The 25,264-nt window shown below is 47.3% G+C and overlaps 8 protein-coding genes across 8 annotated transcripts; 4 read left to right on the plus strand and 4 right to left on the minus strand.

The window, feature by feature from the left end:
* Positions 1–150: 150 nt before the first annotated feature.
* Positions 151–6,812, minus strand: atg2 (putative autophagy regulatory protein Atg2; the record flags this gene model as incomplete). Its single annotated transcript, XM_033567092.1, has 4 exons — positions 151–168; positions 242–1,171; positions 1,245–6,578; positions 6,651–6,812. 4 exons carry the CDS (start codon positions 6,810–6,812, stop codon positions 151–153), a joined length of 6,444 nt encoding a protein of 2,147 aa, XP_033429087.1.
* Positions 6,813–7,753: 941 nt separating this feature from the next.
* Positions 7,754–9,521, minus strand: ATNIH1004_002401 (putative CECR1 family adenosine deaminase; the record flags this gene model as incomplete). Its single annotated transcript, XM_033567093.1, has 2 exons — positions 7,754–9,339; positions 9,398–9,521. The coding sequence occupies 2 exons, from the start codon at positions 9,519–9,521 to the stop codon at positions 7,754–7,756; spliced, it is 1,710 nt and encodes a 569-aa protein (XP_033429088.1).
* Positions 9,522–11,666: 2,145 nt separating this feature from the next.
* ATNIH1004_002402 (NupC/NupG family nucleoside CNT transporter) lies at positions 11,667–13,633 on the plus strand (the record flags this gene model as incomplete). The annotated part of the gene is made up of 3 exons (XM_033567094.1): positions 11,667–11,965; positions 12,029–13,280; positions 13,361–13,633. The coding sequence occupies 3 exons, from the start codon at positions 11,667–11,669 to the stop codon at positions 13,631–13,633; spliced, it is 1,824 nt and encodes a 607-aa protein (XP_033429089.1).
* A 1,913-nt stretch (positions 13,634–15,546) lies between these two features.
* Positions 15,547–16,224, minus strand: UBC11 (putative ubiquitin conjugating enzyme (UbcK); the record flags this gene model as incomplete). Its single annotated transcript, XM_033567095.1, has 3 exons — positions 15,547–15,652; positions 15,705–16,037; positions 16,118–16,224. The coding sequence occupies 3 exons, from the start codon at positions 16,222–16,224 to the stop codon at positions 15,547–15,549; spliced, it is 546 nt and encodes a 181-aa protein (XP_033429090.1).
* Positions 16,225–17,648: 1,424 nt separating this feature from the next.
* CHK1 (putative serine/threonine protein kinase) lies at positions 17,649–19,052 on the plus strand (the record flags this gene model as incomplete). The annotated part of the gene is made up of 1 exon (XM_033567096.1): positions 17,649–19,052. The coding sequence occupies one exon, from the start codon at positions 17,649–17,651 to the stop codon at positions 19,050–19,052; it is 1,404 nt and encodes a 467-aa protein (XP_033429091.1).
* A 503-nt stretch (positions 19,053–19,555) lies between these two features.
* ATNIH1004_002405 (uncharacterized protein) lies at positions 19,556–21,670 on the plus strand (the record flags this gene model as incomplete). The annotated part of the gene is made up of 2 exons (XM_033567097.1): positions 19,556–19,598; positions 19,701–21,670. 2 exons carry the CDS (start codon positions 19,556–19,558, stop codon positions 21,668–21,670), a joined length of 2,013 nt encoding a protein of 670 aa, XP_033429092.1.
* A 772-nt stretch (positions 21,671–22,442) lies between these two features.
* On the plus strand, positions 22,443–23,328 carry RIB3 (3,4-dihydroxy-2-butanone-4-phosphate synthase RIB3; the record flags this gene model as incomplete). Its single annotated transcript, XM_033567098.1, has 3 exons — positions 22,443–22,506; positions 22,582–22,699; positions 22,803–23,328. The coding sequence occupies 3 exons, from the start codon at positions 22,443–22,445 to the stop codon at positions 23,326–23,328; spliced, it is 708 nt and encodes a 235-aa protein (XP_033429093.1).
* Positions 23,329–24,068: 740 nt separating this feature from the next.
* Positions 24,069–24,944, minus strand: ATNIH1004_002407 (transcription factor TFIIE subunit TFA2; the record flags this gene model as incomplete). Its single annotated transcript, XM_033567099.1, has 1 exon — positions 24,069–24,944. One exon carries the CDS (start codon positions 24,942–24,944, stop codon positions 24,069–24,071), a length of 876 nt encoding a protein of 291 aa, XP_033429094.1.
* Positions 24,945–25,264: the final 320 nt, after the last annotated feature.

Below are 25,264 nucleotides of genomic sequence, written 5' to 3' on the forward strand. Positions count from 1 at the left end.
CCCATACTTGTAAGGGCACAGAGAAGGGAGAGCTCAAAAAAAAGAAAAGAAAAGAAAAGAAAAGAAATTGAAAGAGAACAGGCGTCATAAATGCAACCCAATGGTATAATGATACGCCCCTATTGCAAATCAGCAAAAAGAATGATATCTTCAATGGCGTTTGTATTTCTAGCAAAGTAGATCCCAAAGTTAGCATCTATGAAACGACATGTAAATGGAAGAACAAAGTATAAGAACTTACATCCTCCATTTTCCGCCGATTACTGGGATCCAACGTATTCCCAGCTCCCAGGAGCGTCTGTCCCACGGCTTTCGATACTCCAATCGCAGGTCGCAGCACAACAGTAGGGGCACGCTTCCACACGGCCTTCGCGGCCGCCTTGGCGCTGCCACTCTCCACTACTTCTCCTGGAACGGCCACAATGGCATCTCGAGTCAGGAGCAGATCGCGTTCTAAACCCCTAAAAGCACCGCGAAGGCCCTGCACCACTCCCACCGGCTGGTCAGCGTAAAGAGAGATTCTCTTCGCCTCCTCTTCATCTGCTATATCCTCTTCCATGCCCACTAACGGTGCACTGGGAGTGGTTAGTAGATCTTCCGCACCCTGTAAAACGGTTTGCGTGCCAATGGCGAGTTTGGCCCCTAGCTTGATCAATTCATTCGACGTCGTTTTCGCAAATGCAAGCGCGCCCTTTTGAATGCTCCTTACGATACGACCATCCTTTCGGTACTCGCGCATGGGAACGACGACCAAATCTTTCACTCCTCCTCCGACATTGACTAGGGACCTGATGGGAGCTAGACCGGCCAGCACGCTTGGCAGTTGATTTCTCTTAATATCGGGCATCCATATATCATTAAGTGTCTGCCCCAGCTTATCAAAGCCAGAGACGCCATAGATAATGACATGTCGCATGACCATATCAGCCCCATCCAGCACAAAGAAATTCATGAACTCTGTCGTGCGACCTGATCGAAGACCAGCGTAGTCGACTCGTTTGGGCTTGAAATCGAGCTTGACTGGAATCGCATTGACCTCGACTCGCTGTAGAAAAGGGATATCCTCTGGCGCACTAGGAGCGGGAGCAGAGTCGTCGCGGAACTCAAAAAACCGGCACATGAAGTCCAGTGCATCTTGATCGACATGCAACCGAAGAGGAAGGATAGTTGCCTAGTGATATTTCGGCGTTAACAAGAACCTAAAAAAAAACATAAACGGGCTTGTGTCTGATTCGCTTGCTTACCTTGAGAACAATCTCAGCTGCAGCCAGCTCGGGCACAGGTCTCACGGTCAGTATTTCCAGATGTATCATGCTGGTCCCGCTTTCTTTCTCACCCGCTTCGTGCATGTAAGTGGCGAATTTCTTCCAGGTTGATGTCGAAACATGATCAAATATTTCCAAGTCGTTGATTCGAACATCTAAGGAACTTTGTGTCTCTCCAGACTCAGGTGGGAAGACGACCAGGTCTGCGCAGATGCCCTTTAGTTCGAACGTCATTTTATGATATTTGCTTCGGGATAGACGCAGTCTTTTTCTCGACGAGGATGGTTGGTTTTGCCGTACCGTGGCTCCGGTGACCGTGGTAGTAGTTGCATAGCTCCCAGTCTCACTAACAAGATCATCAATGTTGCGATTGATATCGTTGCGGAGATCCCGTGGATCCTTGTTTGCCGGGATACCAATATATATAGAGTTGAATAGGCAGTCGCCAATGACAGACTCCTCGTCCTCGTCAAAGCCAGGTGATGCGTGAGAACCAGCCCTAGTACGCCGTTCCGTGACTTTTTTCTCCACATCTTTCACAGCCTTCGATATTGTGTCTCTCGTTCGCTGCCAGTCATATCCATCGAAAAGATTCCATATAACATGTGCGTCGCGGACCCTGATCCTCAAAGGACTTTTCTGGAGTTTTGTGTCGTCGGAAAGCCCGTATGTGTTTTCGGTTGAGTCCCATCTGTGCGCTGTTCCTCCAACAGCAGATTGCTGAGCAAAGTGGTCGTCGCGGAACTCTAAGTCAGAAACACTAGAGGATACGTAATACTGCGAATGAAAACTATCAAGAAGGTCATTTGACCCTGAGTCCATCATTCCTTCATGCAGAGAGCCATACTCCGGCCCTGGATTCACTGGATAAAAATCGCTGACGTACTCCAGCTCATCTTCTATATGTTCTTTCCCGCTATGGTGTGGTCCTGTCTGGTCATGGTTGGCTTCAGAAGTCTCTCCTGCCCCCGAGGCTGGAGAGGTAACAAATGCATCCCCAGAGAACGACGCTAGCATGTCCTGAATTGGGAGAACTTCAGTCCGATATTTGACAACAGCGCTAAGTGGAGTCGGGGGCTGCAGTCCATTCACAATGCTTATGAGGCTTTGCGTTGAATCTGCACAGGTCTCAAGAATAACGAACAGGTCTTTCAGCTCCACATCGAGTGATTTGGCGGCATCAACGCTAGGGCGCATTACTCTTGTAGTAGCTGTTGCTGAAGACATTGAACACACAGACACGAAACCCATATCAATGAGGTTCTGGATTTGATCACTCCGTGGAGCAGTTGAGCTTCTGTGATGCTGGGTATCTGCGAATCCCACATTCTTCACGTCATCAATGATCATCACCGATGCCTTCCGAAGGTCTAGAAGGGCTTCCGAGGATATATTGTCATGAATAGTGCCAGAAAAGTTGGCATTCGTGAGAACAACCAAACCTTTTGCAGACGTTCCACGGGGATTAAGACCAATAATACAGTCCCGCAAAGCAACCGCCAACTTGGTAGGCTTTGGAGGAGTCTTGGGGGTTTGTGCCTCCACTGAGTTTTGAACGTCGTGCTGTGAAGACCGGAATTCAGTAAGGTTGACCAGCGAAGTTGCCATGTTAGAAGCAACGTCCCCAGTAGTCAGATCATCACCAAGCCCTAGGAATGCAACTATCGACGATAAGGTGTACTCTGCTCGTAAATTATGCAATTTGACCTTGATAGTAGGCTCCATCTCGTCGGCAATAAACCGAGCCATTAGGATTGGGTTCTCTGACTGAGAAGTTAGAGTTTGCCCCTTTCCCAAGTGCAGTGCTTCGCCTATGAGCTCCTCATTGCCGTTCCTGACGACTAGTATTGATCCTAATTGGGCTGCGACAAGCGACGGAAGGCTAATATAAGCCGCTTCAGCGTTGCTTATGCGTGCGGTCAACTTTCCCACATTCCCTCCTATATGTATCTGGGTCTCGAGTTCACGAATCAGAGTGAGGGTCAGAATTCCAGGGCGATCATCCTCAGGCAAATATTTGGTAACATTGGACAGCCTTCCCACCTCATCTCCAAGTTGAAGCAAGGCTTCCAAGTCAGCCGTACGAGCCACCACAGTTTTAGCCCCAGCGACTGTAGTACGAAGCACAGAGCCCTGCCTCCGCTGGCGGAAAAGAGTGTCCAGCATAATGTCATCGTCTTCGTCATACTTATCATTGGAAGGCGTTATCAATGAGAGAAGACGGTCCAAATCTGTCTCCTTAGGAGTGTAGAGGTATTCAACTCGGATGTTACTCAGATTTATTTTGGCAGGTGCATCTCTCGCATCATCATCAAGAGGCAGCGGCCCACTTAATTTAGCTTTGTCTATTTGGATTCCGATTCCTTCAGACCTGCTGACTAGTTTGACCGCTGTAGATCTTAACTTTATGTAGTGAGTTTCTCCAGCGACATCGACTGCCATACCGCCTATACGAGTGTTTACCTTCCATGACACCGAGTCACTTTGGGATGCCTTCGGAGCTGGAGTTGAGGGTGAAGTCTCGAAGCGTACGCCACGAGTTCGCTTTGCTGAGTCCTTCTTCGACGCTTTTGTGGCCGAAATTGATGAAATCGAGCTCCCGAGATCCAGAATGGTACTCAGCCCACCAAACCAACCAACAACTTCCTCCAAGCGTTGTGCGTTGACATTGAGGTGAAGGGGAAGAGTAGTGAGGTTGGCACTTGCAAACTCCGGCGATTTGGTCAATGAGAGGGAAATATCACCATCTACAGGTGAAAAGACATCCCTTGTAGATTCGCGCATTTTTAAGTCCTCACTAAACGAAAGTAGGTTTTCAGAGGCAAATCCGAGCGTAAATTTGGTAACGTCTAAGCGGAATATTGTCCTATCATTTTCTGACGAGCAGTAGGCTCTCAAGCCTGACGCTGTGGTTTGTAGTACAATGTCTTCATGGAGGAGACTAAAGAGTGTAGGAGAATGCAATTGTGAGTCTTCGAAAGGGTATGCGTGTCCCGGCACATGCTCGATAAATTTGATGGAAAACTTCCTTAGTGACAGGCTGAGAGCTTTTCGTCTTTGTACGTCCTTTTGCAAATGCGTCTTCGAAGGGACCGAATTACCGTCTTGATCAAAAGTATAGAGGATCTTTTGGCCAAATTTCACTATAAGCCACCCAATGGCGATGTCAAACTGTACTTCGACCGAGTATATCTCCACTTCTATGTCGTTTCGCTTATCACTGGAGTATGACTCTCGATCCTTCTCTTCCGGTCTGCGTATATACCCCGATTCAATACATTCAGGATGGAGGGACGACCCAACGGAATCTCCACGATTTCTTGTAGATATGTGGGCCCTTGATGCATACAAGTCATTCTCGGATCCATATTCTCCCAACTGAGCAGCTGGTTTCTTAAAGCTATCACTTTCCATTCCTCCAGGTACTGGTGACGCTCTCTCCGAGAACTCTCCATCTGCATCAGATGAGGGTAACCATATTAATATCTTGTCAACACTAAAAAACTTTTTTGCAACATCCGGTGGTTTATTCAGCCCTGGTGAATATTCAGTTGATCCTTTATCAGCCGTTTCGGGGTTTGCTGTTGAGCCACTGTCGACTGAGTGCCTCTGTGAAAAATGTGGTGCTGCTTGAGCAATGAGTTTTGGGGTTGTAATTGTTTCACTGTGCCTGTCATCTTCATATCCAATTTTTTCGTCGTCTTCAATAGTTGTATATAGCCCATAGACACTATGATCTTTTGTGATCGTAGACTCGGGCGAGTCCCAAGCACCTGGGATATTGGGTACAAAGGTTCTCGAAGTCGATCCTTGGCTGATTGCACTCATGTACATACTTTGAGCCTCCTCATTAGAGAACAATTTGGATTCCGAAAGGTCGGCATCCTGAAAAGAGCCAGAAGCCGTGCTTGTACTATCAGCTTCAGATGGAGGTGCAGAGATACGGGCCCTCAGCTCATGTTCATCAAATTGTGGCGTGTCATTTGATGTAGTTTCAGGTCGTGTTTGCCGAGTAGAACTCGTACCAGATTCTGAATGATAATGATGACTATCGCTTGGAGACACATGACTGTTCAGCTCCGATTCATAACCAGTGGAAATCAAAGCCTTCTGTGCGGCATTGTACTGGAATGCGGACCCAGTGATCTGAAACTCAGGGCTATGGGGCTGTGATATTTCTCTGTTGCTTAAATTGGATTGGCTGTCTTTGGGCTGTAGATTACCCGGCCATTCGATGTCAGCATCATGTAATTGAGCATCAATGACAGAGTCAAGATAAGCAGGGTTGTCCAATAATTTATCACCATCTGAGAGATTTTGGGAGTCTTCAAGGTAACCATAACTCCTAGTCTCTTCCTCCGTATCCGCATCCGAGAACCGACCGTCATAGGTGTAAACGGACCCTCCCATTTCAGGTTCGCTGCGATCACCCAAAACAGACATAGCAACCTCCGGTGGTCGTTCAAAAATAGTTGATCTGGACAAGTCAAGCACAGAGCTTGAAGATAATGTTGCACGGGGAGGTGATGCGGTTCTACTCGGAGGAAAGCTGGATTTTGGCTGTACGGGAGTAGAAGGGGACACGTGTGGTTCCGTGAAGTGGGCATAGTTTGAGAAAACTATAGGCTCAGATATCAAGGCCAAGTTAATATCTGAAAGAGAAACCAATCGCTTCCCCGTCCATGCAAGGGCTTCATCGGACTCGGAAGAAGACACCGCATTCACCCTAACTTGGCGAATGCTCAGTAGGCCTGTTATTGAATCTGGCTTCTCTTCTGGCTGTCTCTTCAAAGGCCCCTCTTGTTTCGTCTCCATCTCCAACCTCACAGAGATGTCGTCGATTTGAACCTCCAGGCGCTCTGCGACACCCTTCAAGAATGCAGCAACAAAGCTCGGCAATGAAACACCTTCACTTCCCAGGCCGACCTCCTCTTCATCATCGCTGAAAGATGATGAGGTGCGCTGTAGGACTTGAGACCGGGATGAGATAGCGGCCTGCAGCTCCTCTTTTTCTTCTTTCGGCTCGGCCTTAAGGAATGACTGTGCAAGGTCGGTTGGATTGGGAAGAATCGGCTCATGAGAAAAGCCATCATCACTGTATGATGGTGATGAAGCTTCCTGCTCGGTATCTTTGCTGCTCCCGCCGGCACGGCATGTTTCCTCCGACGGTAGCCTTAGGTGTACGTCGATCCCGCTTGCTTGGCAAATGATGCCACTGCTATAGATATCGGCAGGTACCGTGAGTTTCAAAAACTGGACTCGAGCGCTGAGAAGTTCGCTGGAGGGAGGAAGATGAAGTAGTGAGGCTAGTTTCTGAGAGAGAAGCCCAAGGGTATTAGCACACGGGGGTACCTAAAGCCAAGGCTGCAGGAACTCGTCACTTACCTCGAGCTTCAAGCCTATATCCCGTAGTTCAACTGTGCTCCGTTGACCCCAGCGAATGCCAAGGCTGTCAAGATCCAGTGCCTCGGTATCAACAAGCTCCAGGCGAGACAAGGCATATCGGAGCAGCCGTTTCTGGAAGAATGAAGGCAAGAAGTAGGCCATGGTTGGGCACAAAGAGCCGACCGGGGCTCATTTAATTATTGCAAATATCATCGGGGATGGAGCATAATAAGAAGACGACTGCTTTGGAGGATGTGTTATTAGTGTAAGTCTAAGACAAGTCGTCCCCCTGGTACAGAGGGATGAAGAAGTGCAGTGTAGGATGACGTGCGGGAAACGAAGCGCTAGTTAGGTAGATAGCGAGGATCAACCGCAATAGTCAGGCGGAGCTTGGGGAAACCAAATCACACCATGCCAACGCACATTTACGTCGAGACTTTCGATCGCTAGACGTACCCCAGATTCAGTATTGCAAAATGCTTATGAAATAAATTAGAATTTAGGTCTATCATGGCCGTGGAGACATGATATGAGCAGGAATTCTCCACATAGTTTTTGATAAGTAAATCAACCACACTTACATCATAGCTCTCCTATGTATCTCTAGACCCTAATCAACGGTAATACAACTTCACCTAAGGGGGCTACTGCATCATACCTAATAGCCATATTTGATGCAAAACTTGCATGCATTCAATATGGCAATATTTGACCCTTCGCTCCTGTATAACTCAGTCTTGGCAGCTTTGTGATAGTCTTGTCAACTGCCTGCAGCAGGAAGGCATACTATTCTCTACTTTCTAGAGAAAACATATAATATAGAAAACCTGCATATTTATACAGCCTTCTAAAGACATCACCTATTAATCGTTACGTGCAAGATATCGAAATAGAATTGAGGAAATTGTTACATTGTGATGGTGGAGACGGTGGATAATACTGGGTATTATTTGTATTACTAATTATGCCAATGTATTAAATATTAGTAAGCTATAGTCTGTAGTTAACTAACTAGTTAGAACGCCCTCATTTCGTTCCTGATTAGTGATTAGTCTATTGTATTGATTCCAATTTAAAATGATCATTTCAGCCACGATTAGGATTCAGTCGTCAACATCTAGCTCCGCATATTCCAGTGCTATCCACTCGCAGAACCTCTGAAAATCTGCATACCATTCCCGCAAACGGTTTGCCTTTACTCCTTTGCCGAGAACCCCTTCCCGAATTCCGGACAGCCATTCCGCTGTTGATTGATCTTCATAGCAGCTCCACCGGACTGAGTTCTCAATCATCATCGCAATGTCCGTGACTTCCAAAGCCTCTGGCCCCTGAAGTGCATGCCAAAGCTCAGGCGTCAACCCATTCCAGCCGTATCCGAAGACATCATTGGAAAGCGAGACGGGGACACCTCGGGACAACAAGGAACCAAGAGAAGGACAGCCGATCGAATTTGCAAGCTCCCTGCTTCCACTCGAAATGGGACAACGTTCGAGTAGGATCCTTTTCTCTTTAACCAACTCAGTTAGCAAAGGGTGATCATGAAGCAACATCCCATCACCAATTCGCCGAGTACCCAGCAGCACGGCATCAAATAAACTGTGACTGGATGGGACTCCATATAACTGACATTCCGTTGCGTGGAAAAGGAAAGGTATGTCGACTCCTTCCTCGACGCAAAGCTTCCGGAACCAAAACATAATCGGCACGAAATCGCCAAGCCGTCTGGTACGATAGTCTTGCCCTACTATGTCAAACCCGCAGATCACGTCGGGGAAATCTTTCTTTGCCAAGATGCAGTTCATCATACTCTCCGCCATGTCTTTGTTGGACAATATGCGCGCACTTGTCCATATCACACGTGCCCCGTAGAATGCTTTGCCTTCTTCAGTGTTCTTGAAACTCTCGAGCTCGTCTTGGAACACACTGCACCATTCACTATAGCTTTCTTCTGGTGTCTCGCTTCCTGTTCGCCTGTACGGGAAAAGAAATACATTTCGAAGTTCCACGTACCTAATCCCATCGGTGGCAAATTGTGAGAACATGTGGCGTAGACAAGATCGTAGAATGGGCTCATAGCTGAGGAGAGAGTTGATAACAGTCATAGCACGGGTATAGACATCCCAGATCTTATTGGCTCTGCAGTTTTGATGACGACCCGAAATCTCTGGTATCACAATACAGCGGCTTGTAAGCCAATTGCGGAAACCAGCTTCGCTGCCATTCGGGAAGGAAGACGCCGCTTTTTGTAAGGGGATCAAAGTCTGGGGTTTGTAGTTGGATGTCCATAAAGGTGGCTCGTTTTCCGATTCCGTGGAACGAGAAGAATACTGGAAAAAGAAAGGTGCTTCTTCGAAGTCTTTTTGAGTAACCAAGGCGCTAGGCGCGCATATGTGAATGCCAGCCGTGGTGAACGCCTGGTTGACTATGAAGTCTGCATCAAGCATAGTATCCATGTGGGCGTGTAAAAGGGAGCCTTTTGGCATCTTCTGTAGGATTTTCCATAGCTCGGTGTTTTTCATTCGATCCCTAGCTTGGTGCAACATCTCACTGGGACCTAGAGCCTCTGACGTATGGGAATCATCGTTCAACGTCGTGGACCCTATAGACGTCAACCCCCGGTCGCGGACCTTTGACACGATCTTGCATGCTGTCGCGGCTATTGGCGTTAGGGTCTTGCGAAGATTAGAGTCTGGTCCGAAAGGGTTAGCTCTGCTTAGTTCCTAGCGAACTACTTCGTGGTGACCTACCATGACGCTGCTTCTGCTCCTCCAGGATGAGAGAATCCCGGCCCTTCAGATACTGTTGGATGAAAGGGTCATCAACCTGTGGGATTCCCTCTTCGAGCTCCCATTCGATATCGGCCGCTTCCATTGTAGAATATAACACACCCTGGCTAAGCTATCGGAGTTGGGGCGATAGTATCTAGTCCGGTTGACGATCGGAGAGAAGCGCGGACCGGAGCTTGACCCCGCGCCGTAGGGAACTTACGATAGCCCCATCCGGCGCAATTTTAACCTTAACCTTTCTTATTAAGGGGCATACTAGTATTACCGAGTATGGCGTATCGCAGCCCCGGATTGGCACAACAACTACAGGAAAGGATGCTTGTAGCACAGCCTAATCACATGAAGGCTTCTTTTCCCTCGATACGAGCCAAAGGTACCCGACGGAGGGAAAATAAAAAGATACCGTCAATAACACTAATTCTCCTTCGAACCCAAAAACGTCTAATATCAGCCGCTGACTCTATTGGCTATAGCAGGAAAATCTCCCTACTAACAGACTGGCTAACCAATATATTCCAACTATACAACACAATCAAGAATGGAAAGCTGATAGTATTTGATTTCCAGATGGTCGTTCCAACGGTATACTCCGGAGTACTCTTTATGTAATAATTTATGTCCAACTACTGGCAAAATAGGACATGGGGTCAAACCACGACCGATAATAACCCATTCAGCTTTGTACAAATGAAGGCTTAGCATGTACGAAGTAGCGTCATGCAATTCATATTCAGGGTGACTTGGGGATGCGCGTTTAGCATGCCTGATAGGTCCAGGTATTCTCCGGGGAAGAGAACAAGTAGGAATTAGGACGCTAAAAAGATACTCGGAGTTCTCCGTTCTTGTGGAAGAAACCAATAACATGCCTTTATTATCTCGGACTCTACCTAGTGCTATTTTTCGATTTGTGCCACTTACAGATTGGCATATCAATTGATAATGGCCACCGAGCTTATTCTTGTTCGGTTAGTGTCGGCACTAATTATTTTCCCACCCAAGTAATTGAGTGTTGGTGAGGGGAGAGAAAAAAAAAAAAAAAAATTCAATTCCATTTAGTAAATGCCGTTGTTGTGTGCACATGGCACGTCTCGCCATGCCAGAACTGAAACTACTGACACTACTAGAAGAGTGGGTAAAATTCGAAGGGTAAGCTAGCAGAATTAAACTCGCTATTAGCACACATGGCAGCAGCAGGTCGAGATCAATCTCAGATAAGAATTGCTGTCTTCTCCCTACTGCCGTTAATTCATAACAAGGAAAAAAAAAAAAAAAAAAAAAAAAAAACACAAACTCCATATCCCTCCAAGCCACGCATGGTAGGCGATGTAACGCTCTGCTCTTGTCTCTTGTTCTTAACAGGATCCTTTGCCGTGTGTCTTGCCTCTTCGACGATAGGACGGCACACGACCGAATTCCTTGTGCGGAGACCAGCCCAACTAGAAACCCTCATTATTGATCGACCGCCAATCCTCGTTGGATCCAGACTTTAGTGTTGCAACTGTCTTATCGCTATTCTCCAATAGTGGGAGAGTTTGTCTTCCGGTTCACTAATTAGTGTTAGGGTTTTATTTTTATTTTTTTTTGCCCCTTGTCTTAGCGCCGTCACAGGGTGCATAAAATACCCAGCCACTAACATTTTCCATTGATATTTCATTGGGGTTGATTGCGTTCACAGCGTTCACCCAGCAGGACATGGACAAAGAGATAAAAGTATTATGATATTGAGAATAGATTATAGTAAAATAGCGTAGGTACGGAGTACTTGAGTTGCAACTATTATTATTATTATTAATTTTTTCTTTTTTTTTTTTTTTAAAAAAAACCTTATCAGACATGTCCGCATGGCCACTAGTTTAGGAATAGCTTAGGACCCGAAAAGAATGTAATTATCCCCGCACACACTTGTCAACTGATATGCTCAATCGTGGATCAAAAAAAAGTCCATTATGACCATATCTCAGGTGGTCAGGGCTATGGCCTAGGTTGAAACTGAATTCGAGTCTCTTCCTTCCATGCATCTTCTATCTCACCATCTTTCTATTTCCCAGCAGATTTAAAGCCACGCCCATCTGTCAATTGTCGTCCATCCATTCCTTAATTTTTTCATTGGCTGGCCTTGCTGACTGCGGCCTTCGCTTTCCCCATTATTCTTTAGTATCCCTCTGGGGTTTCGGGATTCCTTGGATTATCCAAGGGAAACTCGGTTTTGAACAAATTTTGTCTCGAGAAGATGGCAGACGAAAAGACGTTGGAGGCATCTGACAAGCCTGATGCAGAAGATGTAACTCAGGCGGATCAGCGCAATAACGGTCCGCACATTACCCCCGAAGATGATATCATCTATACCAAAGATGTACACACCGAGAAGCGAGCGATACAGGAATCCAGTTCGGTAGACAGCGCGGAGCAGAAGCAAGGCAAGAAGGACGAGGAGACGGGAGAAAGCTACCCGACGCGGTCCTTCTATCGGCGATATTCACGGTACTCGAAACATATCGTCTTTGCTTTCATCTGGCTCTTATTCACTGGGTAAGCCGTTCATTGCTTGCGAGGTATCTTGGATCCACCGTAACTCATTGCTTTGCTTCCTAGATGGTGGATTGCTGGTCTTATCCTCCATCGATATGACCTGGGCTGGCTGATTCCATTCCTGCTGTATCTGGCAATCACTTTGCGGATACTTTTCCTTTATGTTCCCGTCTCAGTTGTTACTAGGCCCGTATTCTGGGTGTGGAATCAAACCGCCTCACGTTTTGTCGAGCTTATTCCGCAGAATCTACGAATCCCAAGTGCTGCCTTGCTGACAATTGCAGTCATCCTTATCGGAGCGTTCGCGTCGGAGGAAACTAAGGATAATACCAGAGCAAATCGGGCCGTTAGTCTTTTCGGGCTAGTCGTGTTCCTCTTCGTTCTATGGTTGACTTCAAGGGACCGGAAGAAGATTGTCTGGCACACCGTCATTGTGGGGATGCTTGTGCAGTTCATCATTGCCCTCTTTGTGCTCCGGACTAAAGCAGGATATGACATCTTTAATTTTATTTCCACGTTGGCCAGAAAGCTTCTGGGCTTTGCAGGACAGGGTGTGGACTTCTTGGTTGAGACCGAATTTGCAGCAAAACATAGCGCCTGGTTCCTTGTTACCGTCATTCCAGCCATTATATTCTTCGTATCTCTCGTCCAACTCCTTTATTACAGTGGCGTCCTCCAGTGGGCCGTTGCCAAGTTCGCTGTCTTCTTCTTCTGGTGCATGCGCGTGTCGGGCGCCGAAGCTGTGGTCGCTGCTGCTTCACCTTTCATCGGACAAGGCGAATCTGCAATGCTTATCAAGCCCTTCATTCCGTACCTGACGATGGCTGAAATCCACCAAGTCATGTGTTCCGGATACGCCACGATTGCGGGCTCCGTGTTGGTGGCGTACATTGGAATGAACGTTAATGCGCAAGCCCTGGTCTCATCGTGTGTGATGAGTATTCCCGCATCACTGGCAGTCTCTAAGTTGCGATGGCCCGAGGAAGAGGAAACCCTGACTGCGGGTCGGGTCGTTGTTCCCGAGGACGAGGAGAACAAAGCCGCCAACGCTCTCCATGCCTTCTCCAACGGAGCTTGGCTGGGTATTAAGATCGCTGGCATGATCTCCGCCACCCTGCTTTGTATCATTTCTCTCGTTGGCCTGGTCAACGGACTGTTGACATGGTGGGGTCGGTACCTGAGTATCAACGACCCCGATTTGACCATCCAGCTCATTCTCGGCTACGTCTGCTACCCAATCGCTTTCCTTCTCGGCGTCTCCCGCGATGGAGATCTTCTGAAAGTCGGAAAGCTCATCGGTATGAAACTCGTCATGGTAAGTCTGCTTCCCGAACCGCACCTTCCAAAATGAAGACAGGAAGTCCCTGCTAACAGGTAAACCCCCCCTGTCCTTAGAACGAGTTCATCGCATATGATGCACTTCAACACAACGCGGAATATCAGACCCTCTCTCCTCGTTCCCGCTTGATTGCAACATACGCGCTCTGCGGGTTTGCCAACATTGGTTCCCTGGGAAATCAGATTGGTGTCCTGGCGCAATTAGCCCCCAGCCGTGCTGGGGACGTGTCTCGTGTCGCAGTCAGTGCCATGGTCACGGGTGCGATTAGTACCTTTACCAGTGCATCAATTGCAGGGCTTCTTATCACGAATGAGGAGCAATTTTCATGATGAAGGTGAAGAAATGTATATTGCATTCGAAGACTGTTTAAAAGAACTATCTAGCATGTGTAGTATGAGTCATTTGCGGGCCGGCTTATTTACGGGTTTTAATTTAGCTAGCTGTATTGAAAAGGAAATATCCACTCTGTTCGTATGTACCTACTTTTGAAGGGCACTAAAGGTCTGATCTAGCGGTATGGTGATTGTGCTAATTAGCTGGGCTGTTATCAATTTACTATTTTGGTAATAAGCAGCCGTCAGCCAGGATCTATTTCTCAACCATGGTCCATATTTTCTACCAAATAGAACAACAAGCAGTGCCGCCAGCCTCGCAGTCATTACCAGCTAGACAGTGTTGTACATGTAAACTCCCCATGTACTGATGAATAAAGCAGGCTTCATTTCATTTGAACACCTATGGTCCACAGAGAGTGTTCGGAGCTAGTAATTTAAACGGCTGCACTGCTGTCATATTTGTTTCGAAGAAAGGCGCCATATTGTCCCAACAAATGATCTATTGGCTGCCGAGAACCGTGCCCGTGAACAAATGAATTGAGTGAGTTCCTGGCAATTCTCCAAAGGGAGAAGGACTTTCGTTTCACAAGAAGTAAAGATATCCGAAGTTCCAAAGTGTAGCGAAGATAAGGATCAGAGAAGGTTCTGACGCCTACAAATTGGTTCATAACATTAAGAACTACCTGGTTTACATCATTATATAGCTTTACATTTTCAAATTGTCGAAGTATTGCCACACCAATTCATGCTCATGGTAGACAGCATAACATAATACCAACCTCCTGTAGGGATCTAAATGCCATGGATCCCCTCCTCACGCCAACAGGATTTTCACAGATTGCAATGAGCCAGCACACTCAAAATACTGAATGGGGGCACAGAGTCCAAACCGGTAATTCATTGTGAACTGCGGATATCCCTCACCTAAAAGAGAATTAGCACGTTCTATAATTCACGGATCTTTATCGCGCAGATATTTCAAACATCTGATTCATTGGGATCTTCTTGCATCGAGGCGTGGTGCAATAGCTGACCATGCTCGGTGAACTCTCCAAACTCTAAAAAATTCTTAATGATATCGAGAGGAGATTTAGCAAGTTTTTTATCATGAAATATATAACTAAGATGAGTCAGATAGGATTTATAAAGGCAAGGCGTAGGAAATACACAAGTGCCGAAGGGATTAAACTATTAGTAGGAGATTCTATGTCGATATCCCATCCATTATTGCAGAACATGCGATGGTTGTCGTAACGCGTTTTCTAGTTACTTGGGCAAATACTTCAAAGTTTGTCAGGGCTCCTATTTCAGGTGAGAGGAAACACTCAACGTAGACGACCCAAATTATTCCACAAGGAGTGAAAGAGAGGAGCCCACATGATTAGACAGCTTGTGAAAACTGTAAGTTCCTGGGGACATTTTACCATCAGTAATAACTCGCGTCGTGATTTCATATTGATATCAACGCTGTTGGGAATGTTTAATGATAGCATCATGGGGGTTCCGTCCCTGAAAGATCGGCTCAGCGACATATTTCGATAAAAATGAGTGATTGACCACCCAGAAGAGACTATCCTAGTATGGTAGTGAAGAAACAGGAGATATCACAAAGTGGCAGCGGTAGCAATGAAATCAAGACGACAATTGAAAACAGGATATTTATATTTCCAGGGACGCGTGCTTTCCTGTACTGTGATTCCGTGGTCCCAATAAGAAAACAAGAACCCCAACTATTGAACTCCAGAAGGTATATCCCCAGTATGCATTGAACCGTACCTGGAGCCGGAATGCAGCCCAGATGTCTTAAGACGCCCCCAAAACGACGCACAGACCCCGACCATGCAATGCATTTAAAAGAAACTCGGTCTGTCCTTAACGCCAGGCGACAGCCTCCAAAAAATTATACTTTATTCAATATCGTCAACGTCGCGATGCCTCGCGAGGACGTGGCGCTTGTATTCCTCGTGGTCTGCGCTCCACAGATCAGCTGCTTGAGCATTCAAAGGACTCGCGCTGTTGAGAGTCAGTGAGATAGCCCGTGTGGACTTTGGAATAGGCTCCCTACTTGTTTGGCTCCCCGAGCAAGCTCTGCAGACTGAGAAGCACACTCTGAACATTGTACACGGCGCTCCACTTGTCTTTCAGGATATCCAGGCAGATGCGACCGGAGAAGTCGACATTAGGGTGGTAGATAGGCGTCTTGAAGAGGACAGTGGGCGGAGCATAAGGATAGTTGTTCGGGAAAACAAACGACAGCTTGAATTTTAGTCCTTCATATGGCGTTTCGGTCGGTCCGGAGATGGTGGCAGTCCAGGAAAGAAGGTTGCCGTCTGCGTCTGGGAAGGCGGAGATACCAGGGGAAGGAGAGAGCATAAGTTGCATCAGCTCAGCTTGAAGGCTATCGATAAAAGACGCATGTTAGTCTTCTCCAAAACAACCGATCTGATGCAAAGCAAGTAAAAAACACTCCTCACGAACCGTTTGGTGACGCTCTGACTGTCATTCTTCTGAGCGCCCGAGTTTAACTTGGACGTCTCCAGCATATCGGGGGCGGCGTTCTGGGTATCCTCCATTGTGTAGTCCATAGTGATGAACCAGAGAGGAGTGAGAGGGAGATAGGAATGATTTGGGCAGTTTTTGAACCGGAGAACGAAGAGGTTCCGGGAAGGTTGGAATGTCCGCAACAATAGCTAGCAAGAAAAGGTTGCTGTCTACTCCGGAGTAGAATGATGACGGAACCGAATGCAGCTCAACTGTTGGCTGGAATGGATGATCGACCCACTTGGGGAACCCCAGAAGATCGGAATCAGAAAAAGGATGGAACGAGCAATGGGAGGTGGATGGATAGATAGATGGTAGTGGAGGGGAGAGTAAAGTAGGAAAACGAAAGTCTTCTGTAGTAGGGAGACATCTAACGTGAGAACTGAAAAGTGGCTGCGAACAAGAGAAGAAACCGTCTCTTTGTTTACTCCACTATAGAGGGAAAACGCGCCCGGGCAACGCTGACAACAGTTACTAGCTAGTAACTTGAAGGCCCCGCTAGATCTTGCAGTCTAACTCTAACTCGTTCATCAGATCTTGCTTTTAAATGGATGGCTTTGTTCTCTTCGAATTTAAGATTTTTGTTGTCTCGTCTTAAACCACAGGAGGCTACAATCAATGAACACAGGCGTCTAAAAATACACACATTGGTCACCAACCATTGTTCATCAAAATGACAGCGGACAAGTAAAACCCCCTATTGGTAGCAATTCCTGTTGCGGGTATTTTGAAGGCGTATGAGGCGTGAGGAGCATGACCGGCATGAAGCAGCCGCCTTTAAATACTTCTGCAGTTAATCGATTATCTATGTTCAGTTGCATACTTTCAATCTAATAAAAACCCAAGGATACTGGCGCTGTTGGCCCTTACTGTGTTCATCTCAATTTCCATTTTCTCCCACTCGCTAATTCAGCACCATTGATCTAAAACGAAGCCAAGTTAGCGCCATCTTTAGTGTTGGTGTTATGTTGGTCCTGGCTGGACGCAGATCAACAGATTATCTAAAGAGGATAAAGTGGCTCTCGCGTCCAGCCGGCTCAACGCGTTTCCCGGGCCTTCGTCCCAGTCAGCAATCCTTGCTTTTTGCCTTTTACGCCACGAGATGATGGAGCGAAAAAAAATTCATTATTCATGTCCAGTACTCGAAGTTAACTTGTCCTTGCTAGAATTGCTTCCCATCTGCATCTATGTGAACTCCCTTTCACGATGCACCATTCCCAACTAGCCCCGCTTCCAGAGGATCTGCCCTTTCGGATTGTCTCGAAGACAATCGGCCAGGGTGCTTATGCATGGTACGCCTCTTCTGCTTGCTATCATGGGGTCCCCGTATTTCTAATTGGCTTTTACTGTACCCTGTAGTATTAAAAAAGCGTGTCCTTCGCACGCAGATAATCCTGTCTTCGCAGTCAAGTTCATCCACAAAGAGTACGCCGCTCGACATGGGAAGATTAGTGCACGACAGTTGCAAATGGAAGCGACGGTACATAAACATATCGGCGACCACTATAATATCATATCATTCTTTCAGACGGGCGAAGATGATATTTGGCGATGGATTGCCATGGAGCTGGCCGAAGGTGGAGATCTTTTTGACAAGATCGAAGCAGATGAAGGGGTAGGCGAGGATATCGCCCATGTATATTTTACGCAACTCATAAGTGCTGTGGGCTATATGCATTCGAAGGGGGTGGGCCATCGAGATATCAAGCCAGAGAACATTCTCTTAACTGCCGATGGAAACCTGAAAATCGCTGATTTTGGCCTAGCAACCTTGTTCGAGTACAAGGGGGTGACCAAGCTTTCCACCACTTTTTGCGGCAGCCCTCCGTATATTGCCCCAGAGGTCATTTCGTGCAGTAGCAAGAGTCAAATCAAGGGTTCGGGCTACCAACCAGACCTGGTAGACATTTGGTCCTGCGGAATCGTCCTTTTCGTCCTTCTGGCAGGCAATACCCCTTGGGATAGCCCGACGGAAAATAGCTACGAGTTTCACGAATACGTTGCGACAAATGCACGCACGAGTGATGAACTATGGCAGAAATTGCCTGCGGCAACACTATCGTTACTTCGCGGCATGCTGAATATTGATCCCGGAAGCCGGTTTTCGTTGGAGGATGTACGACGACACCCCTGGTATACGCGACAAAACAGATTTCTATCCCCGGATGGAAGACTTCGAGACCAGATTAACCTGGCCACAACCATGTTTGAATCACTGCACATCGACTTCTCCCAAGATCCACTCCCTTTGCGATCGAATGGCGGCAGTTTCGGTCCCGATCGCATGGATATGGATATGGGAGAAGATGATCACCGGATTTCATCGACACAGCCTGAGATGCCAAGAGGAGATATGCTAGTTGACTGGGATATCCCCCATTTGACTGATGTTTTTTCATCAACCCAACCTAGCGGAGAGCCTCGTTCTACCGACGACGCTCTAGTGGCCGACGCCCTTGAAGATGAACCGTCCATGTCTCAATTCTCACCCCATCCGTCGGTGCCGCTCAGCAGAACCCAGAAAGCTCAACGGTTTCATGATATTGTGCCATCGCGTCCCATGACGCGGTTCTTTTCTACGTGGGAACTCAAATTGTTGGTCCCTCTCATCTGCGAAGCTCTGCATCGTTTAGGAGTCCCTGTTCCTTCAGTTCCCGCAGTTTCTGCCGGAGACACGTCTGCCATGATCCGCATTGTTACAAGGGATGGTAGAATGTGCATCTTACAGGGGAAGGTTATCATCGAATGTGTTTCGGAGGGTCTATTTGAAATTGAATTTATGAAAGTGAAAGGTGACCCCCTCGAATGGCGACGCTTCTTCAAGAAGGCGGCTATACTTTGTAAAGATGCCGTTTTCATACCAGAAGGGTAGGAGGGTGGCCTAGAAAATTTTAAAATTCTATCCTCGCATCATTCTCTTTCTTTCTTTTTTTTTTTTTTTTTTTTTTTTTTTTTTTTTTTTTTTTTTTTTTTTTTTTTTTTTCCTTTTCTTCAATTCGACTATTGTGTACGATTAATGCAATTTATGATTGATTGGAAGAGGATAGATGAGCGGGAATAGGAACATCAATAATTAGGAATTTTTATGTTTTTTGATTAGTACGGTTCTTTTGCTTTAATGGATCTCGATATTTCCTTGTTTGTGACCCCAGGTCATCCACCAACTGTTCCAATATTCCAGTGGATCTTTAAAGACTCAGGTCGATAGAATCGTAGAAGACGATCGAAAACCCTCACACGCCGACACGTGACGTCAGTCTAGACTTTGCTGACCGCGGGGAAGAACAAATGATTCAAGGCTTTGCAGTAGACGAGGGACGGCGTTTATTCTCCTGATCAACCGTCTCTCGATGGTGTTGTTCAACGGAGTCGCTCATGGAAAAGCTACCGGTGGAGATTGTCTCCAAAATAATTGACTGTAAGAAGAGTCCACAAATTGTATACCCCACATTATTTGTCGGCGGTGCCGACATGCTAAGGTACCAATGGCAGAGCTGATGAATGCGACATTTATAAACAGTCCTCACCCCACAGGAGCAGGTGCAACTCCAATCTGTTTCGAAGCGACTTTTCAGCATTGCTCGTGACGATACCCTCTGGAGGCTTCACAGCTATGAGAAGTCATGGGCCGCCGCAGATATCTTTCGCGCAACCAACCGGGCATCTGGAAGTCTTGCTACAAACTCCACTGCCACTCTTAGTGTATTAGGGCAGACGTCTTTGCGATCCCTCATTCAACCACATACTGCTCCTTTCGAGGGATGCAATCCTCACCAATCTCCGACCTTTGCAGAACGGTCAAGAGCGGCGGCCGTATGGGACCCTTCGTATGAGGGCGAGAATGTTGACTGGTATTCGGAATATATAGCTCGGAATGGACCGATTTCATTCAATTGGATCCAACGCCCATTCACCAGGGATGAAGGCAAGAAAAGGGTTTACCGTGAGGCTAAGGGCATGGGGCTGCTCAGGGATTGGAGCTCTGCACGGGAGAACAAAATCATTGCGCCGCTGGATGATGGCAGTGTTTGCATTTGGGACCTCAACCATTCGCATTCTATTGGGTCACAAAATACCAAAGGAAGAATTCTTGGGATTAGTGACCCTGGAATCTTGACGGCCGATGCATCTCGAAGGAAGGACAACTCCACGGCGAAGCTGGCGTTGGAATTTATCAATCTAGGAGAATGTGTGAGTGTGGATTCAATGCGTCGAAGGGCATACCTGGCGGTTGGAAATATTTTGAATGAGGTCGACTTAGAAACGCTTAGGATTATTTCACAACTACGCTATCCCTGGTCCGTTTTTGCTCTGTCCCAGGAGACTGATTATTCGGTTCCATTGACTTTGGCTACGACGTTGAGTATGCACATATATGACGGCAGAATGTCTGCAATAGAGGAAGAAGAGGCCATGAACTTGCGCTGCGAAAAGCCCACACCCTCTTTAGTACCAAGGTCGCAACTCTATGCCCCTCCGGACTCGCCAGTATTACAACTACAGCCCAATGGTCGACCGCCTCATCGTATACGGAGCCCCGACCCATCGGAACCAAACGACAACTACGCACCATTATTTCAGCCAGGTCCTCTTTCTCTCCTACATCCTCCAGCCCCCCATGTGAACTCTATCTTCCTTGCCGGACGGTTTCCAAGCATCTTGCAGTATGATCGGCGCTTTTTCCCTCGGTTGCAGAGTACTATCCACTCTGGAGGTCGGCTATGCGGCCTCGCTTCCGTTCCTGCACCGCGGTTCCCAGTTGTCTCTGGTACAGCATGGCCTAGTTCACATCAGGTGGTAGCTTGCGGAGAGTACAAAGGCCGAGGTTCCCTTGAACTATACAACCTGATCCCTTCGGCAAGAAATAGCAACAATGACCCGTCAGGGTGGTCATCCACTTTGTCAGTCGTGCATCAAAACCGACAGAGCGCCGCAAGTTCGAAAGTGCTATCAGTTGAGTCCCATGGAACACGCATCGTTTACTCCGACGGAGATGGCAACGTTAAATGGTCTGAGAGAGATGGACGGAGCGAAATCCGTCGTTTCAACATCAACACATACAAGCGGCATGGCAGAACTTCGCAGGAACCACGAATTGAAGGATCCGCTGATAACAGCCATCATGGCCAACATGACAATGACATTCGTGGCCTTTGGGGTGATTCGTCTCGCTCTCGCAGTGACGGGGAAGTTGCTCGGAAGGTTCTTCCCACCGGAGGTAACCTGACAGGGGATGAGCTTCTCATCTGGACGGGAGAGCGTATTGGCCGTTTAAAGTTTTCTGGCGACCTTGGATCCCAGGATAGTGAGGAGGAAGAAGAAGATGATGAGTTATTACTCGAAGGAGAGGTTGATGATGCTACCCGTGACAAGATACGAAAACGCAAGCGTGAACAGCGACGTCGGGAGACCGAATATTCTAGCATCATGCGTAGAGCGTTGGAAAGACAGGCCGACGAAGTACGGCGGATAGGCGATTTAGGGCAGTGATGTTCGTGCCCTTTTTTATGATGATGATGATGATGGTGATGATCTTTTATTATGTCTCTACCAGGTAAAGTTCGTACGACTTGATAATGTTTCAAGATCTACTAGGAGGTAGCGAGCGGTATACCAAAATATCCAGTACATTGTTGTACATACTCTCATGCTGGCGTTGGTTTCCTTTTTACTCCTTCTCATCGTTGCATAAACGAATGATAGATGCCATACAATCCCTGTCAGTCGACCATTCTTCCTCGTCGGTCTATCTATAACCACTAAATTATTTGAAGAAAATATTCCTCAGATTTAGCAGGAGACAGGATAGCTTTTCGGAGTTGACTCGGCAGGGTCGGCGTCGGCTGGTGAGAACCACGGTCGGTGGGTAAAGAAATCATGACAAACCATTAGTGATCTGGCCTGTGTCGATTGATTCTGTTTCTTTCTCTCGGGGTCTCCTTTCTTTCTTCTAAGACACCGATGGTTCTTTCTTCGAGCATCACCAGTATAACCTTAGGAGATTAAATCTAGGCGGTTAGAAGTACTCCGTACCTCCTGCTCAACTCCGCTCACCTCCGCTCCTACCCACGTTCTTGACTCATCCAACCCTCGCCACGGCAAACTCAATTGTCCGACATTGGACTTTGTTATTGAAGCTGCAGATATCCTCCCTACGCTGTGGGCACCTTGTTGCTTTCTTACTGCATCACCCTGATATTTGCTTGCCAATTGAGCCCCACGCCTAGCGAGGGGTTGTTCTATCGCGCTTCACGGACTCATCATGCCTTCTCCAACCGAGCCTATTCATCAATTCGACTCCATTGAAGACACAATCAGCGCCTTTAGTGAGTATACCATGCTGTGACATACCTCACCTGTTCTAACTAGTGCTGACTAAAGCAACTGCAATTGCAACATAGAGAATGGAGAGTTTATTATTGTTCTTGACTCCCAAGACCGTGAAAATGAGGGGGACCTTATAATCGCCGCCGAGTCAATCACCGATGCTCAGATGGCTTTCCTGGTTCGCTATTCAAGGTTGGATACGCCCGGCCCTGCGCTTTCTCTCCCATAAAGATCTGAATTAAATGCGACATTTCTTATTCGATCGCGATTTCTAATACGTTTGACACCCTCGCAGTGGTTTAATTTGCGCACCCATCACCCCGGAAATCACCAGCCGTCTCGCCTTACCTCAGATGGTGGTTGAAAGCACCGACCCGAAGGGAACTGCATACACGATCTCCATTGATTCGAGCGACCCGTCCGTTACAACCGGTATATCCGCTTACGACCGTGCTCTCGCATGCCGAAAGCTCGCTTCACCTTCATCCCGTGTTGAGGACTTCCGAAGACCGGGCCACATCATTCCTCTCCAGGCCAAAGCGGGTGGCGTGCGCGAGAGGAGGGGTCATACGGAAGCAGCGGTGGAATTCTGCCGTCTGGCTGGGAAATCACCGGCCGCTGTCATTGCCGAATTAGTAGAAGATGGTGAATGGATCGATGGGGTTCCGGAAATCGGTGGAAACAATGGCATGATGAGGCGCGATGGGTGTCTGAAATTTGGGAAGAAATGGGGAATTAAGGTCTGTACGATCGAGGACCTTGTTGCGTATGTCAAGAAGACAGAGGATGTTGTCTCTGTTGGGACGAACGGGAAACACTGAATAGTGCTTAGCATGGCGTCTGTGTTTCACCTTATCACTTTTTATTGTTCCTCTACTCTACTCCACTCCGTTGTTCCCATTTCCTAAGGCTTCTTAAGGCCTTACCTGTCTTGTATATGGCATGACTGAGCTCTTTATACTTACGACTCTTCTGACGCTGGGTTTTTTTTGTTTTCCCTTCCTTGTTTATATGCCTGTTTTTTTTCTTCTTCTTCTGTTCGTTTTCTGTCTTTATATTCCTTCTCTCATTTATTCTTCTCTCTTTTTTCTCTCCTTATCCGTTTCGTGAATAGCCGTGCGATTCTGGCCGTGTTTTGGGTTCCCAGGTTTCTAGCGAGGGTTACTAGAAATAAGAATAGAACAGAAATGGATTATTTACATGGTATATGAAAAGGATATGATACAGCATGTCAGAAGATTACTACGGGATGACAATTTCAAGCATACATGGATATTTGCAGAGTAGAAAAAGCAGTAGCCAGTGTAATAATAACTCCACCAAATTGTCTTGGGTATCTATTTTCACTATATCTTACAAATACAGTATTCATCAACGAGGAAAAGAGTGTTGCATGGAAGACATGCCTGCAATGTCTAAAGAACAAACCAATCTGATAAAATATGGATCCAAGTGTGTGGATCCCCTTGAACGCCGCTATGATGCAATGTAAGAATGACGAACCAGTTCACCATGAAAAGCGGCCAAGGCAAAACTGACGGTGTGGTGAGATGTAATGAAATCATCGCTTAAGATGGGAGTAGTCTCTCAGGATACCCATCATATGAGTGTTTGTTGTTTTGCCACTTCGACGAGGCTTCTTGACCTTTTTCTGTTCTACCTTTGGCCGCGCTTTGACAACCTTGTTTTTGTTCGTGGGTGTGATCCCGGCCTTTTCTAGCTCTTCCTTGACGGTCTGCGGGTCAGGAACCCTGATCTTCTCCCAAATCTGACGAAACTCATCGTCGAAATGCTGGATCAAGGAGGGGTCATTGGCCCAGACCATTTTGGCATGGTCGTCCTTCTTGTTCCGGGTAACAAGAAGTTTCCCTTCTTTTTCCAGACTATTGATCGTCTCTTCCACGTTTGGCCATCCTTCCCGAAGCTCGCGGACACTCATCCCAGCACCTGTTGATTGGGACTGTAATTTCTGGAGTAGTTGCTCAGCCGAACGGATATTATGGGGCGGACGAAAGGCAAATGTGCCTTCCCCATTGGCGCCATTGGGGTCGTATTGCACCTTCTCGTGCATCTGAAGAATACTGCGGAGAGCCTGAACGTAGCCCTGATCATTGGCCCGGTGCTGTAGAGACAGGTAGGAGACGATATCGGCGAACTTGAGCGGGATACCCTTGGATTTCATATGCTCGATCGCAAAGATCACCTGGGTCATGATATCCTTGCCCGTACCTGTGTTGGCAGGTTGCGAATAAACGATGTCCGCATCGTGCCTTTTCCGTCGAGGGTCACCACCCGGGGTGGGTGTGGAGGTTGAAGATGGCACCTGGGAACTGCTCGCAGAGCTGTTATGGACGAATCGCCTCTGCTGGGGCATTCGATTTGCATAGTCGACAACGCCGGCGTTGAAGTTCTTGAGCTGTTGCTGAAGATGCGACATGATTGTGAGATTCCAGTTAGAGGCAAGACTGTAGCTGGTAGAGTAGTGTGGGAGACGTAAATGGAGTTAGTCTGATGCGGCGGGACTCGGTTCACCAGGGATCGCAAAGATATAGACAGTTGCGACTCATGAAAGATCGGCAGCAGCTTTGAGATCGGCACAACGAGGCGATCTCCTGCACTGGAAACGCAACGGAACAAGATATGGCTGCCAACAGCCAGAAGTGGTCGAGGGATAAGGCAGATGCTCTCTTTTATGGTCGTTTCTGCGGACCCGTGTAGCGTTGCCATCTAGAGATAGCGAGAGAGTCGTCACGTGCC

Source organism: Aspergillus tanneri (assembly GCF_003426965.1).
Source record: "Aspergillus tanneri strain NIH1004 chromosome Unknown AapTan_1_pilon_pilon_pilon, whole genome shotgun sequence".
Lineage (NCBI taxonomy): Eukaryota > Fungi > Ascomycota > Eurotiomycetes > Eurotiales > Aspergillaceae > Aspergillus > Aspergillus tanneri.